At 39.8% G+C, this 13,226-nt stretch overlaps 1 protein-coding gene and 1 pseudogene across 6 annotated transcripts in view; one reads left to right on the top strand and one right to left on the bottom strand.

Moving 5' to 3' along the window:
* LOC136282012 (uncharacterized) overlaps positions 1 to 13,226 on the bottom strand; it is a 52,250-nt gene that overhangs the window by 12,750 nt on the left and 26,274 nt on the right. For 5 of the 6 annotated variants that reach the window (XR_010718036.1, XR_010718037.1, XM_066169113.1 and 2 more), the window contains exons 15-18: positions 3,344 to 3,459; positions 2,917 to 2,972; positions 1,739 to 1,887; positions 1,345 to 1,413 (exon numbers count right to left, since the gene is read on the bottom strand). Coding sequence is in view for 4 of the 6 variants with exons in the window: in XM_066169113.1 (XP_066025210.1) it covers positions 1,345 to 1,413; positions 1,739 to 1,887; positions 2,917 to 2,972; positions 3,344 to 3,459 (390 nt within the window). In the remaining 2 variants the exon portion in view is untranslated. The remainder of the gene's footprint in view (positions 1 to 1,344; positions 1,414 to 1,738; positions 1,888 to 2,916; positions 2,973 to 3,343; positions 3,460 to 13,226) is intronic. The other variant, XM_066169111.1, reaches the window with a different exon arrangement.
* Positions 7,928 to 12,652, top strand: LOC136281576 (uncharacterized; annotated as a pseudogene).

The following is a 13,226-nucleotide window of genomic DNA, read 5'->3' on the forward strand; positions in this document are numbered from 1 at the left end:
GCGTCGTATTTAATTTGGTCTTAATCACGAGTCATGTATAAACCCTCAGAGATGCATCAGTTTGTTCATACCTTAGGTTTCCTCTCAGGAGGTGATACTCCAGAGGGTCCAGCAAAGGAATATCTTTCAAAGATTCGACACCGATTATTTTCGAGAAATGGTGGAGAACAGCGACAAGAGTTGACCAGATTTTAGAGTCCGTCGTTGTTTTCAGTGTAGAACCCGGCAAAAACCAGATGGCGCCCTCAAAATGGCTTTGTAGAGTGGGTCTACCGCATACTTTCCCTTTCATAATTTTGTGACTTATTAGGCAACATTGCACGGTTTGATTTTTCTTATTTTGGAAGCAGTTGCAGCTAACTGAGAAAGAGGATCATTTTTTCTAAAAGCTTATTTTTGCCCTTTTAATTGAGATACACATGTAGCATAATTCCCTATTGTAAACATTGGTGGAGATATTAATTATAATCTGTGATTCTGTCAATTTAGCATTTTTCCTCTGGATGGTGAAGGGTCTAAGGCTTTCATTAGACAGTTGAGAATTAATTTCCCCTGTGATTTCAATGCAAGTCAATGCAAGATTTAAATGATATATTTGTGCTCTATTGATGACACATACAAATCTTTTAAAATTGTTCAAAGGACTGAAATTGTGTCGCAGACTTTCTGCGACACCCAGTGTATGAGTAGTTGCAGAATTTCTGCCACACCCAGTGTATGAGTAGTAGCAGAATTTCTGCTACACCCACTGCATGAGTGGTTGCAGAATTTCTGCGACATCCAGTGAACGAGTGGTCGCAGAATTTCTGCGACACAATTTTAGTCCTTTGAACAATTTTAAACGAATTACCTTATACATATTTTCATAGTTGACCATTAACACAAACTTTGTTACGGAAATACTAAATCTTGCAGAGGAAAACATAAACTTTGAATTCATTTTAAATTTTTATTCGCAAAATTTGGCTATTGATTTTTCAAGAGATTAGTAAAACATGCAGAGAAAAACCGTTGATTTATCCAAAAATGTACTATTTTGGAAAACATAAAAAAGTTTGGAAAACGTTATAAGCTTGCAATCATTTGAACTTGTTATACAATCGGTGAATGTCTTTTTGAGTGAAATCACCAACGTGATTAATGAAATACGCGCCCTCTGATTGGCCAATCAGTACGCTATATCATTAAAATAATAGTTGACAATTTACATGCCAATCTTGTCTTTCGTGATTCCGCTCCGAGATCATGGCCATCTCCCCTTTCACTAAAATCTACTAAACACTATCACTAACATAATAATTTCACACAATAGGTTGATTTTGTAAAAAAAAAATTAATCCCTACCTTTTTCACAATCTTCTCCCTCAAAGAAGGTTCCACAGTCCTTAGGTGGTACTGATGTTGTAGTTGGCTCTGAAACATACATACAAACATACAAAAAAAAAGCCTCATTTCAATCAGTTTTAAATGCTTAGCCACCCAGGCACATTTTCACTCATCATTACGGGTCTTTAAGGGAAAAGAAATCCCGGACCTAGTAATTCCAAATGCAGTTAAGCCGGCGAGAGGAAATGATAAACTCTGAATTAGTTTAAAACACCTCAAAAAGTTAGCTTTCAAAGTACAAAGTCATCAACTGTGTCTCCAAAAATCTGGCTTTGTCAGATAATGGAGAATAACTAAGCAAAGTGCCGTGATCTCCAAAACAGCAGCGATTGACGAAGACAAAAGAACTAACCTGGGAAAGTTTTTCCAACGCTAATCTCTTCAACTTCCATATCACCAATTTTTCCCCTATTCGCTGCCTGTGTCAGCAATGCATTTACACTACTTTCTCCGACAGAATCGTTAAATGTTAGTTTCAAGTCAGCAATGATACTTCCTTGCCTGAGAGGTAAGCAAGAAGTCAAACACTTTTAGATAAAAAGGCAAATAAATAGTAATGTGTTTAGGCTCTGCAATTTAAACCTGGACTTCCTCGATAAACATTCTAGCTCTCCTCCTTCCAATCTTGCCTTCCATCCTTTCAATACTCAAATTTTGATATTTCATTTTAATCGTAAAACGTGTTCACAAGCAGTTGAGTGCTCTTCCTAGTTCTAGGTCAAAAATGTTCAGCTGAGTGATTTAAGATTCTAGACTCAACCAAAACAACTCATTGCATAAAATTAAGGAGGCATTGCAAATGAGCCGCTTGAAACCTGAGCTGAATACTCAGATGCAAAATAACTTCTCTTCACTTCCAAAAAAATAGAAAAAAATAAGTTAACGTTCCAAGTGTTACATTTGCGCGCACGAGTGTTTACTTAAACTATTGTAACGGTACCGATTGAACTACCGATTAAAACGGATGGCATACTGTTTATGTAACGTTTAAAATATAAGTTAAATGATACAACACAATAAACTGATGATGGCATGAGTCATGTCATCATCTTGTCTTTAAAAAAATTCCTCGTGAATTTTAAATTTATTTTAATCTTAAAACAACAAAAATCACCAGGAGGATCTGGCTCACAAACTGTAGATTATTATCAAAATATTACCAAAAGGTTTGTTCTCCAGAACAGCTCATTATCTTGGGTGTCTTAAGTACACATATGACTCACTGTAATTCTTAACAAACCCTGTTCTATACATTGAGTTGCGACATATTACTCGCAAATTATAGTGCAGCTTTAAGAAGGACGTTCTAAGTGATCTATAAATAATCCAGCATCACACGTACTCCCCTGTACGACATGTAAGTTAAGAAAGAGATTATAGTTGGTTCAGTTTATAATCTTATGACGCAAAAATGATGATTGGTTTGCGCCCTCAGCGCTTCTTGTGCATCAGTACCGCAAAGACTACACGATGAACAAAATTAACCCGGAAGTTTCTGATTTAACGTACACAAGTTTGAAAACGTATTACCTCAGCTTGAGCACCTTAACGCTAGCGAGACCAGTGCCTTTGAATTCTTCCATCATCTGGAAAAAAAAAATTCCATTTCTATGTTCTCTACTTTCTATGTACTGACAAGGAGAAAATTATGCCCCAATCTGATGTTTTAAAACGACATTAAGAGCGAAGCCCTTAATACGAAATATATTTTTATCCCAATACAAGAAAAATTAATTTCTAAATGAAAAGCACCACTCTTCGCCTAATTCTGAGTGAGATGATGTCCGTGTAGAAATCGGATGGGGCCTTGCAGTCGCCTGGTGCATACGTACACCTTACTAAACTATTTTAAATCATGATATGCAATGGGCTGTGTTCCAAAATAATTCTCTCTTTCCTTGAAATATTACAATACTAACTTAAAGTTAATCATAATTATTTTTACCAAAGCACTCACATTTTTTTCAATCTTTTTGACAAGCATTTTTGTCTCTGGATTTTCCAAGTTCTCATACTCTTGTTTGAACTCTCCCTTGAGTTTAAGTCCGACATCAAAGTCTTTCTTAGGTGTATCTGTTGGGAGCAAGAGAAGCATGAACATTACAAGAAGCGAAACGAAAAATAACGCCTCAAAAGGGGATAAAATCCAAATCCAAACAAATCGAACGAACTTATCCACGTTGCCGAAATACCACTACTTAGCTAAAAGCAAGAAGAGAGGCAATTTGGTTTCCACTGGGCATGTGGTCGCAAAAAAAAAAACAAATGTACAAAATTTAAATGAATATGCGTATGGCTAAATGTAAGTCTTCTTGGAAAGATCCTTAATTCTTACACTGTGGCTATACACTGTGCCTATAACTAAAATATTAGTTCCATTTTTCACGGTCATCAGCATATTAAAATTCATCTTTTTTTGTGGAACAGAAAGAAATGTGGATGATGTCATGTGTTTTAAACGTATAACATTTTTGTTTCTGGTTCAAAAGAAAAGGTTGGAAGTAAATGTGGGTGAAAAGTGAAATTTACTGTCTATCATTGTAAATATTAGAAAATCAATGCAATACTGTCTTAATGAAAACATTAACAAAACATTAAGCAAACACGTCGGTCACTACCTCAAGCCAATAAATAACTTATGAATCCTCTGTTTTCTCTGTCTCAAATCACTTTGGTCGACAGAAAAATATTGGTTGCAGAATGAATTTGTATAAGCAATAGTGCAATAGTGTCAATTACGTTGGTTGACAAGCGGCCTAAAGACCGTCTCAAGTTAAATTTAATCGTTCACAAAAAGTACATAGAAAGTTAAAACGTGAAGTATTTGGTTACAGTTAAACTGAAAGATTGAACTTTCATTCATTTAATAACTGAATTTTCTTTAGCAATTTGTTCGTAGCAAAAGAGCGAGTGAAGTTTTAATTTAAGTTCTACAACAAATTTACGCTGTCGGTGAGTCTTTCCGAGCCCGTTCAATTTGGACATTTGTACCGTAAATTGCACAATAGAAGCTGAAGGAGTTTAATGAGAAAAGGCCGCATTAAATCCCTGTTTGTTTCGTTGGAGTGTGCCATTCGAATTTAGTTTTTGTGGAGGAAAGACCAGATTTACACACGCCATTGCAGCAAACAAACGAACAAACTCTCACAACTTCAAAATAAAACAAATTGAATTTACTCGCATTTACTTTCCTCGTTGTTTACTTAATAAACAGAGGTAAATCTTCGTACATGAATGAATTGTCGATAAGAATGAATAATACTTTCCGTTAGACCATTGACTGTTTTTGAAGAAAACATTGTCGTGACAGTCCTCGCCAAACTAATTCTGTTGTTTTCAAATGTTCTTGCGCTTTTTTTCTTATGTGCTCCCTAATTGACAGGTGTGAGATTGTGACAGATACTTGTAAAAATAATGTCTTAAAGTTTCTTTCAAAGCCTTTTAAATCACCTTTATCGTTACGGAAATGAAAATGTTTCGGTGAGGCATCTCTCTTTCATTTGCATCACTTCTAGTTTAACTACCATTTACTCGCTCAAAAATTGTTCAGTTTATGAAATATCTTGCCGTATTTACAGCCCTAAATCATTCGGGTTCTTTCGGAAAGAATTTCGTCAAGTTAAAAAAAAAAATATGTTATTTACCGGCTAAAGGTCGGTCCGTATGGTGAAAAACTGTGACCTCGGTCTTGAAATGTTTTTCACCATACGGACCTCCCAGCCGGCAAATAACATTTACATATCATTTGTGTCTCTGGTTCAAAAGAAGAGGTTGGAAGTAGATGTGAGTGAAAAGTGAAATTTACTTTCCATCATTGTAAATATTTGAAAATCAAGGCAATACTGTCGTAATGAAAACATTAATGATTCCCTCTTTATCAGATGAGACAAACGGGAACGAGTTTTGAGTGACATAACTAAGCCAAGACTGCCGCGGTCATTTTGGATTTCCACCTGGGTAAGTTTTGGTCACGTGCTAGGCAACGTATAATCGAGAACAAGATAGAATTTCATTTCAGGCCTATTTATCCATTTTGTGGTGTAAACCTTTCGCATTTTAGTATGTAATATCTATATAGTATCTTCAAATTGTCTCGAAACTTAAAAGAAAATTGTTCTTTAAAAATTCACTGGAAATCGGGAGCCAAAATTATTTGTTCAGGTGTTATTTGATTTTCGTGTTAACCTGTAATTTCATCAGTCGCCGGCACCTGTTGTTGCTTTACACAGGAAAAACACACGATACGAAATGTAATGATCGATTTTGTCCCCAACCTCACGCCACAACAGAAAAAGCTTTTTTCTGTAAAACTCCGAGCGCTTCGGAGTAAGTGATATTTTTAATGAATCGTCGGATTGTTTTCAAGTTCAAGGATTGTAAATTACAATTTTGTGGAAAACGAAGGTTGTTGTCTTATTTCATTGTGAATCCTCGAACGCCTGCCAGTTGCTAGCGCCGCTTGTTGAAACTAGAACGAAAAAAACTAACTCTTTTAATATTATCATTGGCTTCTTTTTCATCTCAACACTATTCTTAGCAGCAAAGGTCGCCATTTCGCTTGTTTATTACTCGCCAAAAACTATCAAATGCACTCAAAAGCCTAAAATTGAAAAAAGTTTACAGGTATCGACCAATCGAGCGAGCAAGCGAGTGCCATTCCCCACTGGGTTTGGGTGTATTTGAAAACCCTCCTGAGCCCGACACCAAGCTAAGAAACTCGAAAGAGTGCTGTGTACCAACTGGCTCGCAGGTGCACGTAAAAGCCACGACATTCAGCGAAAATAATGGCAAACGCAGACGATAATTGCAGTCAAAAAACAGGCAAATAAAGTAACAGAAGGTTTAAGAACTTTCTAGAAGTGTTTTCTTGAGAAAACAGATAAACAATTTTACTTCTCAAGAACGATCACGCGTCACGATACAAATACAGTTAATGAATTTTATGGGGCTATCCATATTTCTTTTCAAATGAGGAGGACAGAGTTTCCCGTCACCACGGTTTGGAAAAGCCGAAGTTGTCAGAAACGGGAACTTGCACGTCAACAAGAATGCGACATGTGACTTTAAAATCTCCTCTACTGTTACAGTTTCCTTATTGTGAACTGTGCGATAATGAACAATAAAATTATAGACTAATGAATGTAAAATTCATTAAAGTATGAGCCAGCAGTCTTCCTGCAAATTTCCCTTGATGAAAAAATCCGAAGACATAGCGAGTTGTTCTCGTGCATAGACAAAGACAATAAATTTGGAAGAATAGTGAGATGCAAAGGTCTGTATTTTTTGTAGCCTAAGCAGCTGTACCTTCTCCTGCAGTATTCGTCTAAATTTTGCAAGGTCCCTCCTTATCTTCTGCCTTGTTCGGTCAGTTTCGACCTCTAATGTTAGATTACCGACATCGGCCTCATTCATATTTACAGAGGGGAACCTCTTCGATAAACCAATTTTTGTTAGGGCAGATAAGCGGCTAAAGTATCGAGCGATTTCCTGCTCTATCAACTAGTCAGTCTTAGACAACATTTCTGGCCAGTGTCATCTCTTAATCTAAATATTTGGGAAGCCACATCAGAAGCGGTTGCCTCACTAGTTTCCTCCCCTGTCTGCTTTCTGAGGAAAGGCGGCTGCTTTATGTGTTTTCCAAAGAGCCCATCGAAAATCCACCTGGCTAGTTAGGGATTGTTCGTCAGAATTTTGCCTGAGGTCTGACCTTGAACGAAGATCATATTTTCGACCACCGTATACCCAAAACGAACACTTTTTGCTTACCTAACTCACGTTCTCAGATCCTCTTCCCTGGAAATTTTATTGACAATGATTTATTGAAAGAAATTGCCCAACTGCGAACCTTTCAGCAAATTGAGTCAAATCGGTGAGAGTAGAACACTCCTCTAGGTCCCCTGGGCGACGTGTGAGCCCGCAGGAAAAGACAGGCCGGCTAGCTTCTGCCACTAAGATCATGATTAATGGGCTAGAAATTTTACTACATGATCAGGGCTGGAATTGCTTCGTTGAGCTTAAGAGAAAGTTCACTTTTTGTTCGTGCCCCGCCTTAGCCGTTTCTGTTACCAGGCCCTCACGAAGAGGCCACACGAAGCTCGTGAATAACTTCGCATTGCATGCTGGGATTTATGGAGTTACCATCGGATCAATCGCGGGAAGAAAAAAGACTGAAATACAAGTGGTCAGCGGTGAAAAACTTTAATACCTCATACAGAGATAGTGTTGGAAATTCTGCGATACGTTAATTATTCTCAATGTGATTAACATTTATAAGGGATTTCGTTTATTTACACATAACTAAGCAAACCTGTTTGCAGCACGTGTTTTATCGTCCCATATATGACACTGTTCCACGTGCTTACAACGGGACGTTGAGTCTGTTTCCTTCTAATAAGCCGAGAGTTGTGAGTGGGAGTCAACCGAAGCGTAATAGCAAAATTTTTGAATCAAGCGAATAAATCGTGAGTTTATAAAGAAGCGTGATACAGCTTTTTCACGTTTTCGACACAGTGGCGACCCTGCCAGGACAGCGTTGAGAATCATGGACAAACAAATTGCCGAACTTGAGGGCAAATTGAAGACATTGAATTTTCGTTTGAAGAAGACAGGAAATGTCTCAAGGAGAGATGATCGAACGGCATTTGAGAGACACAAAGTTTCCGTTGAGGCACTAGTGATGGCAGTAGTCAAGCTAAAGAAATCCATTGAGGAACAGAAGTTGGCGAACTGTGAGGACGATGAGGCAGTTCTAGAATGGGCCAACGAAATCGAAAAAGTTGTTAACGAGGGGGATGCCTGTATACGCCAATTGGCAGAACGAATTGAACCAATCGATCGTAATCTGAAACACGCAACCGTGCTCTATGAGCACAAAAGAGAAGTCGAACTGGAGAAAGAGAAAATTGTGCAACAACAAGAAGCTATTAATCGAGCACATGCGGAGGAATTGGAATTTGAGAAGAAGAGGTTGAAGCTGAAACAAGCTCGAACGGAACCGCCGGAAAATGTGCACGTGTAAATGCCTAGCAATGTGGTGAGAATGCCCAAGCTCGTGATCACAAAATTTGACGGAACACCGCAAGATTGGTTGCGTTTTTAGGGACAGTTCGAAAGTCAAATTGATGAATCCAGTGCCACTGAAGTTACAAAGTTCTCTTTGAAAGAATTAGTAAATTTGAAGGTACGAAATCTCATCGACGGTCTTCCGTTTACGACTGGAGGTTACCAAAAGGCTAGAGATTTACTCTGGGAACTTACGTTAGGAATATTTTGGAGCTGCCCACCGTGCGCGAGAGAAACGTAAAGCAGATATATATATGAACTTTACGAAACGCTGCTGTTCAATGTACAGTCATTGCGAACATTGAAAAGCTTATCCAAATTGGACGCCGCGGTTCGATTTACCTTCGACAAGCTTGACGTGATAAAGAACGAACTTGCTATGATAAATAATTATTGGTGCGAATGGACTTTTGTGGAATTCTTAGAGGCGCTGGAGAAATGGACAATTAATAATCCCATTTCAAATGAACCGACAAGAAACCGGAAACCAGTCGAGGGCGAGCCCAGGGGCGAGTCTTTGTTGTTGTAGCCAACAACGTAAGGCAATTAACTGTGATAATGTCCAAAGCATTGAAGAAAGGAAGAAAATAATTGCCGATAAGCGCTTGTGCTTCGATTGTACAGGTGCCAAACACCGAGCCAGCGATTGTAAGAGCAGAAATACTTGCAGAATTTGCGATGGAAAGCACCACACTTTGATATGTGACAAGAAGGAAAGACGAGAATCAGGTATGACTGCAAATTTAATCGGCGACTCCAGTGTTATTCATCCCATAGTAGTCATAACCATGGGCGGATATAAATTCAGAGCTCTCTCAGACAGTGGCTCTAACCATTCATATGTTTCGTCAACTGCGATCGAGTTAATTAAAGCTAAAGTGAAGAGTTCGAGTTTTCGCCAAATCGCCATGCTTACAGACGTTGAAACCAGAACTATGCAAGTCTACGAAGTTGTCATGCGTTCTGTGACTGGAGATTTCTCACTAAATGTAAATGTGACGAAAATCGAAAAAAGGGAACTGTTGACCGTAGACAACCCAAGGTATTCCGATCTCGTAAAAAGTCAACACCTGAGAGGTGTTAAGATGGAGGATAGTGATACAAAGGCTTGTTTACCTGCGCACGTGATCATCGACGCTAATGACTTTGCCAAGATACGGACAAGTGGTAGTTTGCGGGTCGGACGTAGAGGAGACCCAGTGGCATAGCGTACACGTTTTGGGTGGACTATGATGTCCCCCGGAACAGATCTAGGCAACGCGTACCTTGTCGTGAATTCGACGGGTTATCATAACCGACTCTGCGCCCTAGATGTCCTAGGACTAGAGGACAAACCAACTTCTCACCAGAGCGAGGTTCGCGAAGAATTCAAGGAGCAACTAACTGGGAGTCCAGCGGCCGATACGAAACTGGACTACCCTGGAAAGGGAACTGTCCTGAGTTGCCCAATAATTGTACGGGCAGTGTGCGCAGAGTGAACTCTCTTCTACTGAAATTAAAGAGAATAGATATGCTGGACCAGTACGACGACATAATTCGGAAACAGTTAGAGGAAGGTGTAGTTGAGAGGGCACCAGCGAAAGTAACAGGCAAAGAATTCTACATGCCCCACCAAGCGGTAATACGCGAGAATGCAGAATCAACCAAGCTACGAGTGGTATATGACGCCTTGGCCCGTGCGTATGACGGTATGCCATCTTTGAACGAATGTCTACACACTGGTCCCCCACTACAGAATGAAGTTTGGAATGTTATTGTCCGCAACAGATTCCATCCTTAGTTCGTGTAGTGTGATCGTCCGGGTGAGTGTAGTTCTGAAAAGAACTGTTGTTGGTGACTGACGTTTCGACTATCTGTGCGGTAGTCATCTTCAGAGTCAAGTGAAGAGTAGTTGTCAGTCGATGATGTTATAAAGTCTGGTCTGTTGAACGTGATTGGTCTGTTTAGCCGTGATGTGATTGGCTGGAAGACTCGTGTAGAGTTTATTAACAGTCATTGGTCGGTTTCGATCCGTCTGTTGTTTGTCGGTCTGTTTGTTGGTTTGTTCACGTTGTTAATGAGTCGTCAGCAAATGTCGTAAAGTAGTAATAGGCCTGTGAGCTACACGAATGCTGTAAGGTTGTAGGATCCGCGCGATAGCCTCAGAAGTGCCTTTGATGTAAGGTATAGCAGCTGTAGTCGTGACAGATGTGGAGTCCCTGTTAGTTTCTGTTGTGTCGGTCGCCCTGTGAGTGTTTCGTCTAATGAAGTCAGTGTTGTAGTTGTTTTTGTCAAAAACACGGTCAAGGTACTTGTTTTCGTCAGATAAACTGTCCGGTGTGTTGCAAACAAGTTGCGCTCGTCTTGTCAATGTCTTGATAGTCGTAGTTTTGTGGGAAGTCGGGATGCAGGATGATTCGTCAAGAAGTCTGTCGGTATGCGTCGGTTTTCTGTATATTGTTGTTCGTAGTTCGTTGTTGTTTCGGCCTACTAAGCAGTCGAGAAAAGGAAGCTTGCCGTCTTCTTCGATCTCCCTGGTAAACTAAATGTCGGTGTTTTTTTCATTAAGGTGATTGTGAAAAGCGTCAATTTCGTCTTTGTGTACGGCGGTAAATGTGTCGTCAACGTAGCGTAACCAAAGCGGTATGGTTTGTCGGCAAGTTGCAAGGGCGCGTTCCTCGATGCATCACAATTTCTGCGACAACAACGGAGACCGGCGACCCCATAGCTGTTCCGTGCAACTGCTTGTAGTGTTTCCCATTGTACTGAAAGTAAGTCGATGTAAGCCATAGGTTAAGTAGGTCCATAATGTCTTCTGTCGGTAATGGTAGTGCATCAGTAGACTGTTGGATGGCGGTTTCAGTACACTGTAGAGCCAATTGAAGTGGAATACTGGTGAACAGTGATTTCACATCAAAAGACACAAGTTTGTAGTCGTCAGGTATCTGTACGTCTTTGATAGCGTCAATAAAGTTCTCAGTTGATTGTAGTTTACGTCTCGATTTGTCAGTCAGTGGTTGCAGTATCGTCGTAAGGTATTTCGACAGTTGGTACGTCGGGGACCCACAGAATGAGACCATAGGTCGCATAGGTATCCCAGGTTTGTGTAGTTTCGGTAGTCCGTAAAGTTTAGGTGGTTGTGGTACAGAGCACCTCAGTCGGTAGTAGCGTTGAGTGTCAAAGGCTTCGGTCTTTTTTAGCGTAAGTAGTTTGTTGTTGAGTTTGCGTTGTAGTGCTGGCGTCGGGTCACGTTTAAGTAATTCGTAAGTTTGTTTGTCGTTAACAAGTGCGTCCATTTTGTCATAGTAGTCAGTCTTGTCCATAGCAACAGTAACACGTCCTTTGTCGGCTGGTAGTATAACAATGTTCTTGTCGTTTTTCAGTCGTTTCAGTGCTTGTTGTTCGTCTTTGGTTAAGTTGCTGTCAGTTATAGAGGCCGATTGTATCGTGGAAGCAATTTTACTTCTGATGTTGTCCTTGGCAGGTTCTGATAAGTCTCGTTGACGAGAAAGAGCCGCCTCAACACTAGATACAATAGACTCGGTCGGTATACGTTTAGGCGTCACTGAGTGTTTCAGTCTGTAAGATAGTACTTGAGTCTCAGTCTTGTCTAAGGGACGGGAAGAGATGTTCCTGACCCAGTTGTCGTCGGTTCTTTGTCGTCTTTTGTCTTTGTTATGTTGAAGTCGCCTCAGTTTTTGTTGATGTTTGTCACGAGCTTGGTAACTCGTGCTGTCGGCTCGTCTGTCGGCAATAGCTGTGACTGTGTCGAGTAAGATAGTCGGTAACTGCTGTTTCAGTTTGTCAAGTAGTTGTTGTAATTTGTTATTGTAGTGGTTGAGTCTTCTGTGACAGTCGTTAATCCGCGCTTTGACCAGTCGTCGGCAGGTGGATTTGACGATCTGGATGGCCTCTTGTGTGTTCAACGGGGACCTAAGTCGAAGTCCGGCCGGAACGAGACCAAGATCTTTGCAGCGGTGGTTGAACCAGAGAGAGATATGCAAAGGCCTTCCTACAGACACGTGTCAAAGAAGCTGAACGTGACGCACTGAGATTCCATTGGATTAAAGATAAATCGACTGAAGAGCTGAAAGTGCTGAGGTTTACGAAAGTGGTGTTTGGTCTTCCTCCTTCTCCTTTCCTACTCGATGCCGTGATACAACAACACCTGGAAAGTGTGCTGTCCGAGTAGACAGGGACTGTACAAGAAATCAGGAACTGCTAGATAGTGCGGACTTCATTCTTCTCAGATGTCAGCTGGTAAAAGATAGATACTAAAAATAGCTGTCCACGAGAAAAGGTAGACATCATTAAAAAAATCACACTGAATGAAGGTGGTGGCATGATTTATTTGTGATATTTAGAATGACGAAAGCAGGAAAAACACATTGATCTTTTTCCTATTCACCAGTAAGTAAATTAGATTTTGGATTCTAAATTCAAACTGGGTGAGATTAAATTTATTGATGGCATGCTTCATCATGGTTTGTTTATCTGGAAAGATAATTGTTATTGCAGCTTCACCATGTTTTTGTTGCAATCACAATTGACATTCATAACAAAGTTTCATTTAACATAGAATATTTTAAGAACTTTCTTTCTTTCTCTTCAATTATTGTTCATGGAGCACAGTTAAAGGAAGCAGGCAATTAAAAAATTAGAACTATTGATTCAGGTAATTATTTGAACGTGTGAGTAACATTTCATGTTTTCACATGTAACAGGATGATCAAGCTGAAGACAGCCTTAAAAAGGATTGAACTCCACTGTAAGAATTAGGTGACTAATTTGGAAACTTG

The sequence above is a fragment of the Pocillopora verrucosa genome, chromosome 6, assembly GCF_036669915.1.
Source record: "Pocillopora verrucosa isolate sample1 chromosome 6, ASM3666991v2, whole genome shotgun sequence".
Lineage (NCBI taxonomy): Eukaryota > Metazoa > Cnidaria > Anthozoa > Scleractinia > Pocilloporidae > Pocillopora > Pocillopora verrucosa.